The sequence below is a fragment of the Phycodurus eques genome, chromosome 8 (genome assembly GCF_024500275.1).
Source record: "Phycodurus eques isolate BA_2022a chromosome 8, UOR_Pequ_1.1, whole genome shotgun sequence".
Taxonomy (NCBI): Eukaryota; Metazoa; Chordata; class Actinopteri; order Syngnathiformes; family Syngnathidae; genus Phycodurus; species Phycodurus eques.
Genome location: NC_084532.1, coordinates 17,572,906 through 17,592,760, shown reverse-complemented (window position 1 = coordinate 17,592,760; position 19,855 = coordinate 17,572,906). Strand labels below are relative to the sequence as shown.

The 19,855-nt window shown below is 41.8% G+C and overlaps 1 protein-coding gene across 1 annotated transcript in view; it reads right to left on the bottom strand.

The window, feature by feature from the left end:
* sgip1a (SH3GL interacting endocytic adaptor 1a) overlaps positions 1-19,855 on the bottom strand; it is a 54,089-nt gene that overhangs the window by 20,366 nt on the left and 13,868 nt on the right. The window contains exons 3-9 of the mRNA XM_061684587.1: positions 7,913-7,976; positions 6,358-6,382; positions 5,109-5,129; positions 4,698-4,760; positions 4,504-4,554; positions 4,144-4,155; positions 3,403-3,588 (exon numbers count right to left, since the gene is read on the bottom strand). Of these exons, the coding sequence (XP_061540571.1) occupies positions 3,403-3,588; positions 4,144-4,155; positions 4,504-4,554; positions 4,698-4,760; positions 5,109-5,129; positions 6,358-6,382; positions 7,913-7,976 (422 nt within the window). The remainder of the gene's footprint in view (positions 1-3,402; positions 3,589-4,143; positions 4,156-4,503; positions 4,555-4,697; positions 4,761-5,108; positions 5,130-6,357; positions 6,383-7,912; positions 7,977-19,855) is intronic.

The window sequence follows — 19,855 nt, the reverse complement described above, 5'->3', positions numbered from 1 at the left end:
AAGAATGAATTGCAGTTATCAGTATTAATAAGGTCAAGGCAAAGCAAGCCATTTGTATTCAAAGGTCAACTGCATAAAATATAATCATTAAAAAAAATTGTGAAACAGTGAATGTGTAATGCATATATCATAAATAATCCTTCCAAGTCACAGCATTAAGTAATAAGAGTTTAACGTCCAACACAAGAGCTATGTTGGAAATTCAGCAACAATCCCTCAGTTTGAAAGACACTGACAAAAAACATTTTAAAATATGGTTAGAGTGGTTGTATGTGTGTTGAATGTCATTGTCAGCATAAAATATTTTCTAGTATTTTAGTTATCTTGGTTACCTTATTAGCTAGTAGCTACATGAAATAGTATTGACAAGAAAAATGGAGCATTAATATCTTGTTAAGGCATAAAGACAAAAAAAATAAGTGAATCTAATTAGATTATAGTTACACCTTAGGAGTGTCCATGTAAACTTTATGTAATTTCTTTGTGCATGGAAATATGCTGCTTTAAAATAGGGATGTCACGATCAAGTTTTTTCAATTCCGATCTGATACTGACATTGCACCCTTGAATTTTGGCCGATACCGATATCGGTCCGATCCCATATCAGCAATAATCATAAATACTTAGTTTGTAGTATGGAATGTTTGAAAAGGCTTGATTAAGTGTTATTACTGAAACAGAGAACGATAATCAGTAAGAGTAGGAATGAGGAAAACTGACCCATTTATTGATAACCAATGGGTTACATAAAGTAACTTTCACGATAGGAATGTACTAAGATTGACAAAAAAAACCAAAACAAATTACATAAGAAAATCCTTAAAATAACCAATAAAACTAATAACAAAAACTATATATTTAAATTGCAACATAACCACTGCTTAACTGAACTTTAAGAATATGCTACATTTGAACAGATTGAATAATAAAAAAAAGAAAACAATGAAAAATAACCCCAATGAATAATAAATACAAATTAACTTTTAAAGTGCAAAATAACATAGTTCAATTCAGTTATTTTTTTAACTGTCAATGTATGGTGGAAACACGAATTGCTTCCTCCACATGTGCGGCAATACGCTTTTGAACTTCTTGATGCAACTGGGGTTTAGTTTTACTGACAATGTCGTGGCGGATAGGAATCACGTAGTGAGGCTTTCGGAGGTACTTAGCTGTCTGTGTGGGCATTGTTGCGATTGAATATTGTTAATATAACTTGTTTTTCACAGTTTGAAGAATATATGCCAGAGTAACGTTATATTGGGTGTTTGTATCTGTTTATACGCCGTTTGTGTATCAAAATTCATTATTTTGAGAGAGCTTGTTAACGGTGTTTTTCATTCAATGTGTTAGCTTTGAGCTAACTATTTTTGTGAACAAAAATGAAGAAACAAAGTCTGTGATGTATTTGAATGTTCAATATGTGTAATTTGTTTGTTATGAGAGTTGAGTTTTACAGAACTTGAACTGAAGTGTGAATAAATAACTAAGCAAGTAACATTAACTCTTACTTCTTGCTACTATGTTAGCATCTTAGCACCCTGTTGTTGTGATCGCGTGGGCTCTGCATGCCTTCCTGCGGAGCGTGGAATGAACTGCTTGTATAAGAGTGGTAAAATGGGAGATTTTAGATCCAGTCCGATCCCACCGATTTTTTTTTTTGCTGACATCGGACCGATTTCCAATCTCAAAGATCGGATCGGGACACCCCTACTTTAAAAGTTTAAACAGTAGTAGTAGTATTATCACCTTGTACCGCTTATACCGCTACAGGTGTCGCCTGCACAAATGCGCACAACCACTGTCAGCATAAAAACACTTTCACACATGATTAGTTCAACATACTGTAGCTAGGGTCTTACTGGTTGAACACACTGAGGCCCACATTAATTATTAAGACCAAGAGCTCATGTGACCATTGGCAATCTTAAACAGCTGAGTGATACAGAGGTTCAATGTGCCCTCTTCCATACCTCAATTATTCAGGGTGGTTACCCAAGCTACCTGTCCGCACTGCTGCATAGAGGTATGACACTCAAGTCACAATTCGTACTGCAAAGTTTGGCCCTCATTAACTAAGCACCATTTTCGCACTGTGCTGTTTTGGCAGCCTGTCATCACCAGATGGGGGTTGTTGTGGTGGGACTGCTTTATGTGACAGATGCTACATAACTGGGAGAATGTTGAGGTCACTGGGAACTCTACCGAAGTTGTGCAATGATTTCAACAAACCAAAACCACAATATTTAGTAGAAAAGGGGGCATTTTTAACTAATTTCAGGGTTAAGGATTAGTCTAAAATTCAAACTGGGATTAGTTCCCTTTATGGGGACATGTAAGAAAACCAAAACAGCGGGACACTTACATTTGTGTTGCAATTATATTTCCATTCATGAGCAGGTTAAACTGAGATAAAGGACAATATAAGTAACCCCACTGGGTAACAACAACACCCTTTTGTTGACCACCCCCAGGGAATACATCCACCGAGGCATAAATAGAGGGACTGCACACCTAAAATGTAGAACGGAAGAAACCTTTTGGATTAAAGTTGAAACATCCTCAACAAACAACACAGTTGCTTTGATTCAACCTTTGTGGCTCAAGGTCTAATTGCTTTCTGAGCACAACTGAGAGTTTGTTTGGCGCACTTTGGTCGAGTTGAGATGTTCGGCACTAACGTTCATTTACTGTGTTCACTCTTGACCACATGAACCGCAAACGGGGGAAAATTAACAACAACAGTTTGATTAAAACAGACCAAAGGATGTATGCAAAGCATCTCAACAAAGTGTTACTAAAATACAGTTAGCTCCTGCCTATTCACAAATTCAATTATTCGTGGTTTTCTGAAGCCTTGCAAAAATTCCCCCAAAATATTTAGATTTTTTTAAATAGTATTTGACATTTTTAATATTTACTAATTCTCGAATAATAATAATAATTAAAAAAGGAAGCTAGAAATTATGATCACACAATGCTACCCTGTCCGATCAATCAACTTTTGCCACACACCTGTGGCATGTGTCCGCCGCCAATGAACCGCCGCCAATGAACACAGAAGCCACCCCACAGAGGGGACAACTACCTCCCACGTTGCTTGCCAGCTGCGGGCAGCAAATGATAACCTCGTCCATCTTTCCACCCACTATCTAGGATTTGACTCCTGCTGTCTGTGATTTGAATCATTACTAGTTGGACCTGATTCACATGGTATTTTACAGGTTGCATTGACAAAGTGTTCGGGCTGCATGCGGGCACCAGTTGACAGTACCTAGCTCAACAGAGTGTGACTAAGGAAGATCACGATGTACTGTAAAGAACCAGGACTATCTTGCACATCCTCATGATGGATGCAGCACACTGTTTATGAGAACCAAAAATGGTGGCCAACTGACTCACCAGAGGAGAAGGGGATAGAGCAATGTTGCCTACGGAGGCTTTGAGTTCTTCAAACGAGGGCACGGCCACAACTTGATCAGATGGAAGGGGCTTAATCTTAATCTTGAACTTTTTCCTGTGGTCCTCCTCTTCTTCCGACTCATCAGAAGAGAAGAAATGGGACTTGGGGCAATGTGGGAGAGAAGCGTTAAGGAAAAGAGTTCAACTCTTCAAATGCTTGTTCAACTAATAGAACAAACAGAAAGGCAATAATGTGTTCCTCTTCTAAATTCTTCACCTTGAGATCTGCACCTCTAATGAAATTTGGCTATCTTCACAATGTAGTTCTGTATGAAAAGTAAAGCCATATAATTACTAGAACACTGTTGTATTTTGGGTTTTACTTATACAATACAATTTCAGTGCAGCATGTTCTCACCTTTCTGAAGTGTTGCAGCAGCAAACTAGCATTTGTTTTGGTGTGAATTCTGCAGGTATTTGGACATGCACAGAACTCATACAGGTACCGTGCCGCACTTGTGTAGAAAACTTTGCACTTTACCTTTTGTTAAGCCTTGGAAACCAAGTGACTATTAAACTAATTATTAAAGATACATTTGACCTTTTAGTCCCAAAGGTGTTTCATGCATAAATAGACAACTGCAAACTGTATGAAAAAAGGAGAATGACTGTTGTTCATGGCGGCACGGTGGCCGACTGGTTAGAGCGTCAGCCTCACAGTTCTGAGGACCCGGGTTCAATCCCCGGCCCCGCCTGTGTGGAGTTGGCATGTTCTCCCCGTGCCTGCGTGGGTTTTCTCCGGGCACTCCGATTTCCTCCCACATCCCAAAAACATGCATTAATTGGAGACTCTAAATTGCCCGTAGGTGTGACTGTGAGTGCGAATGGTTGGTTGTTTGTTTGTTTGTATGTGCCCTGCGATTGGCTGGCAACCAGTTCAGGGTGTACCCCGCCTCCTACCCGATGACAGCTGGGATAGGCTCCAGCACGCCCGCGACCCTAGTGAGGAGAAGCGGCTCAGAAAATGGATGGATGGATGTTGTTCATCCACTTTGAAATGAGATTTATCGAGCAGCGTTTCAGGATATTTGGCTGGTCTGCCTCATCTTCGGGTCTGATGCTATAACCCTCTTCATCCACCTCAGGAGAGTTCTGAAACGCAACGACTCCATTTAAAGCTCCATTCATAGTTTCAAGTAGGAGATATAAATTGTGTGATCGACACTTTGAGTGTTTAAGTTAATCTGGCTATACATTAGGGTATCATATGTCAAAATAGCTAAATGGGTCCTTACATATCTTTCCCAGTCGATTTCTCCATAGAATCCATTTGGGGCTCCATTGGCCTTCCTCTGAGACTGCAAAGATAGTGAAATTACAGACCTCATCAGGCAATGAAGTTAGAAGCATGTACAATAAACATTCCTTACTAGTGATAATAAAGTGCTTACATTGCCTCAGTAATATTTCGGTGAAAACTAATTGGGCAGAACTGTAATGAGGTTTATTTTGTGTTGTTAGTTAAAAAAAAGTGATATTTGTCATTTTTACTAACAACAACATCAGCAATAATAACAATGTGTGTTATTTGCGACCTCAGAGTCTCCTAATGGAATAGATATTCAAAGCTAAAGATCCATACAGTATACTACTCTAGTCTACAGGCTAGTCTACTTTGAGGACTAGAACTTCACTGTGTTCAGTACCGATTCAACCTCTTGGGGTTCCTGGCAAGTAAACAGGACCAACAAAAAACAAAAAAAAAAAAAAAAAAGATGCATTTATTTGTGAACTCAAGTAGCTAATATACTGAACAAAAATATAAACGCAATGCGTTTGTTTTTGCTCCTATTTTTCGTGAGCTGGACTCATATCAAAAACTTTCTCTAGATACACAAAAGACCATTTCCCTCAAATATTGTTCACAAATCTGTGTTAGTGAGCATTTCTCCTTTGTCGAGATAATCCATCCCACCTCACAGGTGTGGCATATCAAGATGCTGATTAGACGGCATGATTATTTCACAGGTGTGCCTTTGGCTGGCCACAATAAAAGGTCACCTTGCTTTATTGTGGGGGTCTGGGTGGTCAGAAAACCAGTCAGTATCTGGTGTGACCACCATTTGCCTCACACAGTGCAACACATCTCCTTCGCATAGAGTTGATCAAGTTGTTGATTGTGGCCTGTGGAATGTTGGTCCACTCCTCTTCAATGGCTGTGCGAAGGAGCAGTTTGTGCAGAAATTCTTTGGTTATGCAAACCGATTGTTGCAGCAGCTGTCTGGGTGCCTGGTCTCAGACGATCTTGGAGGTGAACATGCTGGATGTGGAGGTCCTGGGCTGGTTTGGTTACATGTGGTCTACGGTTGTGGGATGTACTGCCAAATTGTCTTTATGCCTTTGGAGACGGCTTATGGTAGAGAAACGTACATTCAATTCACGGGCAACAGCTCTGGTGGACATTCCTGCAGTCAGCATGCCAATAGCACGCTCTCTCAGAACTTACGACATCTGTGGCATTGTGCTGTGCGGTAAAACTGCACATTTCTGAGTGGCTTTGTATTGTGGCCAGCCTGTGGCACACCTGTGCAATAATCATGCTGTCTAATCAGCATCTTGATATGCCACACCTGTGAGGTGGGATGGATTATCTCGACAAAAGAGAAATGCTCACTAACACAGATTTAGACAGATTTGTGAACAATATTTGATGGAAATACCCTTTTGTGTATGTAGAAAAAGTTTTAGATCTTGGAGTCCAGCTCACGAAAAATGGGAGCAAACACAAGTGTTGCGTTTATATTTTTATTCAGTGTATATACTAACAGAAAAATCCAACAAAACAAGCACAATAGTACAATTTACTACATTTGAGACTTGAACCACAATTTCGAAATACACGCAAAAGAATTGATGGATGTACTTTACTGTGGACTAAATGTTAAGTGTACTTACACCCCCCTCTCTGTCTGGGGACCCCCTGTATGAAATAAAAGACGAGAGGAGAAACAAAACAGCTTATATCAGTCCCAAAACACACTTCAAAGGACATAGCATAAAATAAACCCTATGAAGACAACCTTTTTTCCCCTGTGAAAATTGAAAGCAAAAATAAATAAATAAAATCATATCTCTTTTGTAAGAAAACAAACTTAATACTGATATTTAGTGATACGCCGAAATAAAAATGATTGGCCAAAACCGGAAACAATGAAACCAAGGCCAAAAACCAAAACAAAATTATGCCAATTATTAGTGAAATTGCATTTATGGCCATGACTGTGTACTAACCTCACTAAAAGTAAGGCATTCCAATTGCATAAATTAATATTAATGCTTCAACAAATAAATCAGTTACAAAATGAAAATATTCATTTCACACTCCACAGATAGGGTTGGGTGAGAAGGGGAAAAGAAATCCTATCACAATATTTTTTTAAATTAGTGAATCACAATATATATCACAAAATATCACAAACTCAAACAAAGCGAAAACAAAATTTCTATCTTAAATATTCCCTGTTACTCTTAACGTTTTGATTTAAATATGTGTTGTCTGTCAAAAGTTGAACAAGACACAACTGTGTAAGACAAAATGTACAGTATATTTATATAAACGTGTAATCTGACCATGCAAAAGCTTTCAAGATTTCCAATTCCAATTTACAGCCAGGGAATGGCTAATAAGGGTCCATTACTTTCATCATCCACTTGAATCCCTTATTTTCAACTGAGCTCACTGGTAGCATGTCTTTTGTGACACAGCTTGTTGTTTTCGGATAGGTGTGCATGCTACTGTTTCTTGTGATTCTTTAAAAAAACAAAGTAACTCGACACTGCTGAACTTCTCCGTCTTAACGATGTCATCCGTTGAGGTTTGGGCTCCCGTTGCTTCTTCCAAGGGAACACTCATATTATTTTTTTTCCCAGCGCTCTCCCACAGCTGCTGTTGCGTCTCACTGCACCACGATTGGTTCAGTGTGGCGCAACTCGCATTATTATTGGCTATTCCTATTGTCTGTCCAAACATGTACGAATGCAATCTATCAACATTCTATTGACTGTGTCTCATGTTTATCAAGGAAAAGTTGTTTTGAGATATGTATCTTGATCGTTTAATTTTTGCCCAGCCCTAATTAAGATACTTTGACAGCCCGTTGACAGCCCGTCAGGCATGCTAAACGACGAGACTGAGACCCCCACGGAGCAAGCCACCTCATCGTTGGTCGCCCCTTCAAGCTTTATCTAGAGAAGCGCCCAGTGGCCGTAGTTTTTGATTGCATTATCACAACATCCTGTTTAGGCCAAAAACCGAAAATGCCCTTTTGGGCCATTTCCGGCAAAAAATTTGCAGTGACCGAATTTTCAGTACATCCCTACGATATTGTACAGTAATTGGTCTTACAGGTCTTTTGTGGACACACCATACAAATACCTTGAGCAGTCAATCAGTTAACATTATCTGGATTGGGGTCACGAAGTACAACCAGTAATGAAGAAGACAACTTACGTTGAGTCATTGTCTTTCTCTTTCTTTCGTATACCAAAGGCCTTCCTGGTACGTTTTTTCAATCCTGAGAAGGAAGTAGAGGTATTGGGTGAGTAATTGAATGAGGATCAACAGGTAAAGATACTGCAGAGTACAAAGAGAGGGACTGACTAGCAACTATCAATGTAGGCTCTGAATTTATCTCCATTATGATTGACGTTTTATTATTGGTATTGATTGTTTTCACCCCACTGAAGGCAAACACTTTCTCAGAACTACATATATAGTGTGTGTTCATGGTCAGAGTAGATGTAGATGAAGCCTTTTGATGCTCAAGGTCTGTTTTGATTAGAAAAGACATTAGCATTACAAGAATCAATGTAATAAGAGCTTTAGGCCGCAAGTGTCAAAATCAAGTACTGGGGGCCAGATCCGACACACAACATCATTTTATGTGATCCGAGCAAGCAGATCATGTGCATTGACTTGATGTTTCCTGCTAAAATACCAACATTGCAAATTGTCTTCACTTTTAAAAACACTCAGACATTGTTAAAAAATTTTGTCACCAATCCCGCTTTTGAGGGTCACGTATTTTGCCAAACCAACTTTTTCTAGTAGTTAGGATGTAATATTGTTTCTATGGTGCCTCAGTAAATGTGAATTATGAATTAAAATCATCCACACATTCCAGACGATTTTCTGATGAGAGGCCTGAAATCAGGTCATTTGAATTTCTCAATCTTTTCTACGTTACTAAAGAAGATCTCCGCCTACCTCTCCGCTCTCGAGCCAACACTGTCAACATAAACACGTGTGCTCTCACAAGTGGGTCTACCGTGTAGTAGAGGCAACCAATCAGAGGAAAGAGGGCCGGGCTTAGCCAAATATGGACAAAGCAGATACAAAACAAAGCAGATACAAAACTGGGTTATACAGAAGTAGGGACCTTTTCACCCGTATGACAAAACCAAGGTGTTTTTTTAAAAAATGAAATTAACACTTTTGTACGAACTCAATGTTAGAGAGTCACTCTATGGCGGTCTAAATAGCCAAAATATGGGACCTTTAAAATAAATTAATAATTGAACAAACTATTTTTTACTACTCGCCTCTGATTTCTAAATTAGTAATCCATCAATTTGTTGTGTATACAGTATATAATATGACGCAATCATATATTTATATGGGTACACACAGTCATAACGGCCTTGTGAGGGAACCCATAAATACGATGAAAATGAGTTTGACACCCCTGCCACAGGGAGAGATTAACTACAGCTGTGCATTATGAAGTATGAAACATATCATGTTATTTCAACTCAGATTTTAAAATATAGGAAACTTCAAAAGTCACCACAGTCTTTTTAAGCAAAATGTGAGGAGTTGAAAATAAGCTTGGCAAACATATTACTTAAACAGTAGCTATTCATGTAGGACAGTGTATTAAGATACAGTTTGAGTAAGGGTTGAGAATGTGCACCACCCATCCTCTATTTCATGGTTAAATACATTAAAAAGCATTCTTAGCTGACAAAAACAGCAGCAAATATTTAAAGACTGCCCCTCAGCACAGAATAATCACAATTCACAAATATAATCCTACCTAAATAGTCTGTCTTTTCATTACTTTATGTTTATTAACTTTCCTCTGTTCAATTTGACTTTCACAAAATGAGTGTTATATATAATAGTTTTCTATCAGCTTTTTGTAACTGAAATCTCAGTATATTTTGAGTTTATCCCTATTACAATGAGTTGGTATAAATGCCCCCGGACACTCTTACCCCAGATGAAAGCCCAGTTGTCACCCTCCATCTCTTCTTTGCTACCTTGACTCTCGTTCTTCCTCATCCTCAACAGACTATGACCTAACACCAGCAGACCAACCTATCCCTCCTCATGCACATCTTCATCTCCACATATGCACACACACAGTAAACACCATAGAGGGAACGTAATTCTACCCCACACTAATCATGCACTGTAACACACACCCAGACGCATAGACATAGTAACACAATCCCAAAGTCACAATCCTGTTCTTGATCTGTCTTGCACTCAAATTCACCACCAGCTAATCTGTGCACGTAATAAAGACTTTTAGCAAATTAGTAAAATGCAATTCTCCATATGTATGAATACACTTCACGTACAGTACACATAGTTTTGCAGCAGTGATAAATGAGATGAGATGTAGATATAGGTAGAGGGATGTTGGAAATGGATCCGCTAGGTAAGATGCAAAGAAGAAAACGTAAAAGGAGATTCATGGATGTGGTGAAGGAAGACTTGCAGAAAGCTAAATTAGAGCAAAAGATGCAGAGGTCAGAAAGAGCTGGAAGACGATAATTCGCTGTACCAGCTTTTAAAGAAGATACTTTAAAAACTGCAGAGTATTGGAGGTGAAAAAATCAATCAAAAAATACTTTTGCTTAACAATAAAAACTTAATTCTAAACATTAAGCATCATAAAGCATCTTAAATTATCATTAAACTGAAATATTTCATATTCTGATATTTGTCCATGGAAACAAAATACACACAAAGGAGAGTGAATAGTAATTGTAGAGAGTTAAATCTCACTGCGTAACTTTGTGAAATAACATATGAACACATAGTGCAGTGGTAAGTCAATGGCTGCACTTTACCTGAGAATAATGTACACATTGTATAATGACATACCGGTAATTACTTCCTCTCAGAGGGATACAGGCAAAAGTGCTAATGTGATTAAGCAGTCGTATTGAGAGGCAGTAATTTGATTTTGGAAAAATAGATTATTTAAGGTAGACGTTGGACTATACTTCAAACCTTAAATTATGATATTACTCTTGGGTCATCACATCCTTTCCCCCATTTTATAGTAGATTAAGAAATTGACCCATAAAGAACCGATCTGTAAAGTATGTGTTCCACATTTTAACCTACAGGAAGGGGTTGGAACAGGGCGGCTGTGGCTCAGTAGGTAGAGCAGGTCGTGACCGGAAGGTAGCTGGTTCGAATCACGGCTCTGACTGTCCGCAATTTGCATAACATAAATACAAACAGAATACAAGGATTTGCAAATCATGTTCAACCTATATTTAATTGAATACACTACAAAGACAAGATATTTAATGTTCAAACTCATAAACATGATTGTTTTTTGCAAATAATCATTAACTTAGAATTCTATGGCTGCAATACGCTCCAAAAAAGCTGGGACAGGTGGCAAAAACGACTGAGAAAGTTGAGGAATGCGCAGGTGGGTGCCATGATTGGGTATAAAATGAGCTTCCCTGAATTGCTCAGTCATTCACAAGCAAAGATAGGGCAAGGTTCACCTCTTTGTGAACACGTGCGTGAGAAAATAGTCTAACAGTTTAAGGACAATGTTCCTCAATGTACAATTGCAAGGAATTTAGGGATTTCATCATCTACGGTCCATAATATCATCAAAAGGTGCAGAGAATCTGAAGAAATCACTGCATGTAAGCGGCAAGGCCGAAAACCAACATTGAACACCCGTGACCTTCGATCCCTTAGGCGGCACTGCATCAAAAACCGACATCAATGTGGAAAGGATATCACCACATGGGCTCAGGAACACTTCAGAAAACCAATGTCAGTAAATGCACCGGCATTACCAGATAACTAGCAACCCTTTACTGCTCAGTGACTGTCAATGTCTTTCTGTCTCCAAAGTGTTCTGTATATTGACTGTCTGTTGTCGTACTAGAGCGGCTCCAACTACCGGAGACAAATTCGTTGTGTGTTTTTGGACATACTTGGCAAATAAAGATGATTCTGAAATACAGTTCGGCGGTACATCCGTAAGTGCAACTTGAAACTCTACTCTGCAAAGCAAAAGACAAAGCTCATCTAACATGGACTGAGTGGAAAAGTGTTCTGTTGTCCGACGAGACCACATTTCAAATTGTTTTTGGAAATTGTGGACGTTGTGTCCTCCGGACCAAAGAGGAAAAGAACCATCCGGACTGTTATAGACGCAAAGTTCAAAAGACAGCATCTGTGATGGTATGGGCCTGTGTTAGTGCCAATGGCATGGGTAACTTACACATCTGTGAAGGCACCATTAATGCTGAAGGGTACATACAGGTTTTGGAGAAACATATGCTGCCATCCAAGCAACGTCTTTTTCATGGACGCCCCTGCTTATTTCAGCAAGACAATGCCAAACCACATTCTGCATGTGTTACAAAGCATGGCTTCGGAGTAAAAGAGTGTGGATAATAGACCGGCCTGCCTGTAGTCCAGACCTGTCTCCCATTGAAAATCGGTAGTGCATTATGAAGCGTAAAAGACGACAACGTAGATCCAGGACTGTAGAACAGCTGAAGCTGTACATCAAGCAAGAATGGGAAAGAATTCCACTGCAAGAAGGAAGTCTATATTAGGGATGTGTTTGTGTGTGTGAGTACGTGCGCATTCCTGTTCTCCTCAACACTGCAGAGGGAAAGCTGTATATTTAACGAATAGATATGGATGTCTTGTAAAATCTGCACATTTTTTATTTCAATCTTTATGAAACACATCTAGAAAATTTAAGGACACTCCATAAGATAATCACCAGACATCAACACTGATAGCCCCATAAACTGTAGCTCCATGATTCTGTGCATTTCCATTGTAAAAATTGGTGTCTATGTGGTGGAGAAACGACTAACAAACTATATCAGTTCATGTTTTTTTCCTGTGGGTGCTAAAAATAGGCCTTGGCTGTACTAGCCAGGTGGCTACACTGCAAGCTATCAACTTGCAGTAACAATGCTGTTAGTGCAGATTCAAAGACAAAAGAAACATCCGCATTAGAGGCTAGTTTTGTTGCAGATGTTCTTTTGGGGGTTTCATTGCACATCATCATCCACTGTTAAGGAAAGTGGGTCAGTGCCAGAAACCATATAACAGCATCATGACTGTTTCTGTGGAGATGAACAAGAGAAATTTGGAAATGCCACAACCTCATGATCCATCCATCTGTGCACTTGCTCGTTTTCTATTCATTTATTTGAGTTATTATGGTGAAAATGTGATAGTAAATGACATCAGTTATTTAAAAAAGTTGACAAACTAATGTATAAATTGTCAGGGAAAATATAAAGAATTACCAAAATCTATATATGGTTTTATTGTTTTGTCCGTCAATGCAATTGCATTGTGGCTAGTTGCAGTTTCTGCAATCAGCAGTAGATGACATTGAATTGCCTCGGTACCACTAATATTTAAGTCCTGGTCAAACATCAAAATAAATCCAACTCAAAAATAATGTGTGGGACAACCCAAGTGACATGATCGCAGCATTTGTTGTTTTGGGGGGGAGGGATTTTGGGGGAACACCTTAAGAAGTAAAAAGAGAAATTTAATTCCTCTGAGCAAATCTGTACACATATTTGCATGGAAATGTAGTGGAATCAAATAAAAAGGATGTTTATTATCAATTACAATCTCTGTCTTGCATTCCTATCATTGTTCCTTTCTCTTGCATCACCCCTTCTGCAGCTATAAAAAAAACTACCACTAATAGTTCCCATCTGTTGTCTTGAAATAGCATCCCCTAATTGCTGTTAACAAAGAAAACACAGTTTTTAACACTGTTTTGTACAAAATCAAAGTACATTTGTGTCTAAGAAATATAGTGATATATAGATATAGTGCCCTCTTCACTACTAATCACTATCCTTTGTCTAACAAGTTGGCAATTTCTAAGTTTTAAATGTATGTAAAACACCATTTGCTGCTTAATTTATAGTGTCAAAAATGTAATATCAATTCATCCAAATTTATATGAAAGTAGTTTTGCACCAAGTACTAGTACCAAAACTGAACTGTGATTTTTAGCTGGCATAAATTATTTGCTCCCAACATTTTTAAGTACCTGGCAACAGCGCTGCAACTCTGTGTCAAAATGGGGCAGCACTCCATGAGTCGATGTCCAAGTCACACGTAGAAAAGTGGCTGCAAAATCTGTCTGCCAGGCTTGTTCTAAAGCTAACTTGCTACTAGCTAAAGACCTCATTGACGGCTGGGCATGCAGAATTCTTTCACAAATTCAAAGAGCTACAGGTTAACAAGTGACACATTTCAAACATGTCCGTTCATGTCAAACGTGAATAATATTGCAATAAGCGTTGTTTACGACTGGTTGCATTTGATGGGGCACTGTTTGTATACTCAGCCCCCAGCTACACAGTTGCATTGGATCATTAGTACGGTTGGGCATCGAGAATCAAGAACCGATTGGAAACGGGACTAAAATTCCGGTTCTCCAGGAATCGTTCAAATAAAAAACATTTCGGTTCCCAGTTTCAATGCCTAGTCCGCCGACCCCAAAGAAGAAAGTGGCGAAAACCAACAAAGAAGCAAAGAAAACCAATGAAGAAGAATGCGCACGAAGACGTGCTTGTGCCCAACGGCAGTACCTCAGGACAGTACAGTAAGATTATATTGTGCAAAGGAGGCTTTCACGATGTGTAGAAGTCTGACGTGCTCCCTCCTGCTTCGAGCCTCAGCCTACACCACGGGTAACTTCATTGAAGTCAATTGGGTGAGTGAAACAATAAAATACATCAATGCAAACATTGAGGCAGCTAATAAGTTAAACGGCGGGTTGCGCACTTGCACTGATGGTTTTTAACCTTTATTTTAGTCTTCAAACCAACGTAAGAGCTGATGACAGACACAAAAATAAAATATAAGATACTTTACCATACTGGATAGAAACAGTCCTATTACAAGCTTAACATTCAGCTAAAACTTCACCAAAGGTCAAACTTTACATCACAATGAATTAAGAGAAAATCACAAAAACTAACCTTGTGTCTCATCGGTGTGAAGGTAAAGGAACCAACGTTATACAGAGCATTTGGTTCCATTCATTACCTTTTCCTTGCGTCTAGTTTTACTTTCGTTTTTACCAGTGTCGTGTGAAGTTATTTTACGTGCCAAAATGCCGAGTTCTGGTGCGTACCCTTCAAAATAAAAGGCTAGATGCCTAAACAGGAAGTCAAGTTAAAGCTTGCACATATAAACCATTTGACATGATAAAAAGGTCGCAAATAACTATTTTAACAATCCTATATTTAACTTTTAGCTGAAACTATAATTATTGAATACTATGTCAATTGGGTTAATTCCACACACATTGCCTTTTAGTTCATAGGTTTGAGGTTTATGTTATGTAATACATGCACGTCATTTCCAGCAAGATGTCAACTATAGTTTAGCTAAAAATTAGGTTTTTATAACTTGTATTGAGCACTCCCCGAGCATAGCCGAAGCTCGAGACACCGGTGTGTAGTTACTCTATCCGGAAGTGATGCCGTAATTGCCAAACACAGCGCGCTACACCCTATACGCAACGGTGAGCAACGTGTTGGAATATGAGGAGGAGGAGGATTTCGACGTACAGGAGCACCCAAGTGAACTTGGCATCGTCAAACCGTACATGCTCGAGCCGATCAGGAGGTCGGAACCTGACAGTGGCGACGACAAGAAGCCAAGTAGCAGTTGTACAACAGAAAAAAGAGAGTGGCCACTGGCTGACGGTACTGCCTGCAGAATAGATGACCACACAGAGCGGACTGGAAATAGACTGGTATGTTTGTGCATCCCATAAATCCATAATTTACTGTCTCCAGCATCCTCACTTGTCGATAGAAACAGAGTCATGAATAAAATATAACAGGGATGCTCATGGGGTCAGACAGTTGAGGAAAAACAAAAGCATGCCTTTTTATAGTCATGGCTAGAAATAATGGCACCCAAGGGCAAATATACACATTATATAGTCATATACTGTATGTTTCAGTGACACGCCACAAGCTTTTACATAGTATGCAGTATTACTATATATTGTGTGCCCCTCGCTCGAGTAGCTTTATAACACGCCGCACGCAAAGTCTTTTGACTTGTCATATAGGCAATATTTCCCGACCCACCGAACGAACTTAGAGACTTACAGTATGGGACCATGCGATCAGCCAATTTTCCGCAGCTGTCTAGGTCAGCGGGCCGCAATCTTTTTGCACCATGATCAGTTTCATCTAAAGACAGATTTTGACAGACCGTCATCGCCTCATCGGCAGCCTCTCCGTGCTTAGCCACTGTCGTCATCACCCCTCAAATGGCGCCGTTTGCAGGGAGTTTCTCGTGCAGCTCACACTTGCGGCTGAGCTGAACTGAACTGAGAAAGGAATGAATCAGTTCATGAAGTGATTCCACTCAGTACATTTACTCAAAAAGATTTGTTTGTTGAAATGAGTCATTAACGAATAGCCCTGTGATCAAATTCATAGTAAAGTCCCTTAAAAGTTCATAGAAATAAAATTCATAGAAATGTTCAGATGATTTCATCCAAAAATAGCTGGTTCGCTTGTTTATTTAAAGTAGTAGTCCCTATCAAACTTTTTCACTTCTAATCGGATACTGACATATCAGCCTTGAATTTTGGCCGATACCGATATCGGTCAAATCCGATATCAGCAATACTCATACATTACTTATTTGTAGTATGGAATATTAGAAATTGCTTGATGAAGTGATATTACGCAAAGAGAGAAAAATAATCAGCAACAGATAGAAAACTGACCCATTTATTATTAACCAATGGGTTACATAAAGTAACTTTAAAAATAAGAATGTACTATGATTGAATAAAAAAATTACAATTATATTAGGAACTCCTAAAAAATAACGAGTAAAACCATCCATCCATCCATCCATCCATTTTCTACCGCTTATCCGGGTCAGGTCGCGGGGGCAGTAGCTTTAGCAGGGACGCCCAGACTTCCCTCTCCCCAGCCACTTCATCCAGCTCTTCCGGGGGATCCCGAGGCGTTCCCAGGCCAGCCGAAGGACGTAGTCTCTCCAGCGTGTCCTGGGTCGTCCCCGGGGTCTCCTCCCGGTGGGACGTGCCCAGAACACCTCACCAGGGAGGCGTCCGGGAGGCATCCGAATCAGATGCCCCAGCCACCTCATCTGGCTCCTCTCAATGCGGAGGAGCAGCGGATCTACTCTGAGATCCTCCCGGATGACCGAGCTTCTCACCCTATCTCTAAGGGAGAGCCCGGACACCCTGCGGAGGAAACTCATTTCGGCCGCTTGTATCCGGGATCTTGTTCTTTCAGTCACGACCCACAGCTCATGACCATAGGTGAGGGTAGGAACAAAGATCGACCGGTAAAGTGAGAGCTTCGCCTTTCGGCTTAGCTCCTTCTTTACCACAACGGACCGATACAAAGTCCGCATCACTGCAGACGCTGCACCGATCCACCTGTCGATCTCCCGTTCCATTCTTCCCACACTCGTGAACAAGACCCCAAGATACTTGAACTCCTCCACTTGGGGCAGGATCTCATCCCCGACCTGGAGAGGGCATGCCACCCTTTTCCGACTGAGGACCATGGTCTCAGATTTGGAGGTGCTGATTCTCATCCCAGCCGCTTCACACTCGGCTGTGAACTGCTCCAGTGAGAGTTGGAGCTCACGGCTTGATGAAGCCAACACAACCACATCATCAGCAAAAAGCAGAGATGCAATACTGAGGCCACCAAACCGGACCCCCTCTACACCTTGGCTGCGCCTAGAAATTCTATCCATAAAAGTTATGAAGAGAATAGGCGACAAAGGGCAGCCTTGGCGGAGTCCAACCCTCACCGGGAACGAGTTCGACTTACTTCCGGATATGCGGACCAAACTCTGACTCCGGTCATACAGGGACCGAACAGCCCGTATCAGGGGGTTCGGTACCCCATAATCCCGAAGCACCCTCCACAGGACTCCCCGAGGGACACGGTTGAACGCCTTCTCCAAGTCCACAAAACACATGTAGACTGGTTGGGCAAACTCCCATGCACCCTCGAGGACCCTGCCGAGGGTGTAGAGCTGGTCCACTGTTCCACGGCCAGGACGAAAACCACACTGCTCCTCCTGAATCTGAGATTCGACTTCCCGATGGACCCTCCTCTCCAGCACCCCTGAATAGACCTTACCAGGGAGGCTGAGCAGTGTGATCCTCCTGTAGATGGAACACACCCTCCGGTCCCCCTTCTTAAAAAGGGCGACCACCACCCCAGTCTGCCAATCCAGAGGCACTGTCCCCGATGTCCACACGATGTTGCAGAGGCGTGTCAACCAGGACAGCCCCACAACATCCAGAGCCTTTAGGAACTCCGGGAGAATCTCATCCACCCCCGGGGCCCTGCCACCGAGGAGCTTTTTAACTACCTCGGTGACCTCAAATCCAGAGATAGGAGAGCCCGCCTCAGAGAATCCACACTCTGCTTCCTCATGGGAAGGCGTGTCGGTGGAATTGAGAAGGTCTTCGAAGTATTCTCCCCACCGACTCACAACGTCCCGAGTCGAGGTCAGCAGCGCCCCATCCCCACTATACACAGTGTTGGTGGTGCACTGCTTTCCTCTCCTGAGACGTCGGATGGTGGATCAGAATTTCCTCGAAGCCGTCCGGAAGTCTTTCTCCATGGCCTCACCGAACTCCTCCCATACCCGAGTTTTTGCTTCAGCGACCACCAGAGCTCCATTCCGCTTGGCCAGCCGGTACCCATCAGCTGCCTCAGGAGTCCCACAGGCCAAAAAGGCCCAATAGGACTCCTTCTTCAGCTTGACGGCATCCCTCACCGTTGGTGTCCACCAACGGGTTTGGGGATTGCCGCCACGACAGGCACTAACCGCCTTACGGCCACAGCTCCGGTCGGCCGCCTCAGCAATGGAGGCGTGGAACATGGTCCATTCGGACTCGATGTCCCCCGCCTCCCCCGGAACATGAGCAAAGTTCTGTCGGAGGTGGGAGTTGAAACTCCTCCTGACAGGGGATTCTGCCAGACGTTCCCAGCAGACTCTCACAATACGTTTGGGCCTGCCACGTCGGACCGGCATCTTCCCCCACCATCGAAGCCAACTCACCACCAGGTGGTGATCAGTTGACAGCTCCGCCCCTCTCTTCACCCGAGTGTCCAAGATGTGCGGCCGCAAGTCCGATGACACGACCACAAAGTCGATCATCGAACTGCGACCTAGGGTGTCCTGGTGCCAAGTGCACGTGTGGACACCCTTATGCTTGAACATGGTGTTCGTTATGGACAATCCGTGACGAGGACAGAAGTCCAATAACAGAACACCGCTCGGGTTCTGATCGGGGGGGGCCGTTTCTCCCAATCACGCCCTTCCAGGTCTCACTGTCATTGCCCACGTGAGCAGTGAAGTCCCCCAACAGAACAATGGAGTCCCCAGCGGGAGCGCTCTCCAGCACCCCCTCCAAGGACTCCAAAAAGGGTGGGTAAACTGTTGTTTGGTGCATAGGCACAAACAACAGTCAGGACCCGTCCCCCCACCCAAAGGCGGAGGGAGGCTACCCTCTCGTCCACCGGGGTGAACCCCAACGTACAGGCGCCGAGCCGGGGGGCAATAAGTATACCCACACCTGCTCGGCGCTTTTCACCGTGGGCAACTCCAGAGTGGAAGAGAGTCCAACCCCTCTCGAGAGGACTGGTACCAGAGCCCAAGCTGTGTGTGGAGGCGAGTCCGACTATATCTCGTCGGAACTTCTCGACCTCACACACCAGCTCGGGCTCCTTCCCTGCCAGAGAGGTGACATTCCACGTCCCTAGAGCCAGCTTCTGTAGCCGGGGATCGGATCGCCAAGGTCCCCGCCTTCGGCCACCGCCCAGCTCACACTGCACCCGACCCCTATGGCCCCTCCCACAGGTGGTGAGCCCATGGGAAGGGACTAGTAAAACCAATAACAAAATACATATTTAAATTGGAACATAACCACTGCTTAACTTAAACATAGACATACCCTACATTTGAATAGATTAAATAAAAATAAATCAGAAAACCATGAAAAATAATCTCAATAAATAAATACAAATTATACTTTAAAGTGCAAAATAAAGTTCAATTCAGTTATGTTTTTACTGTCAGTATATGGTGGGAACACCATTT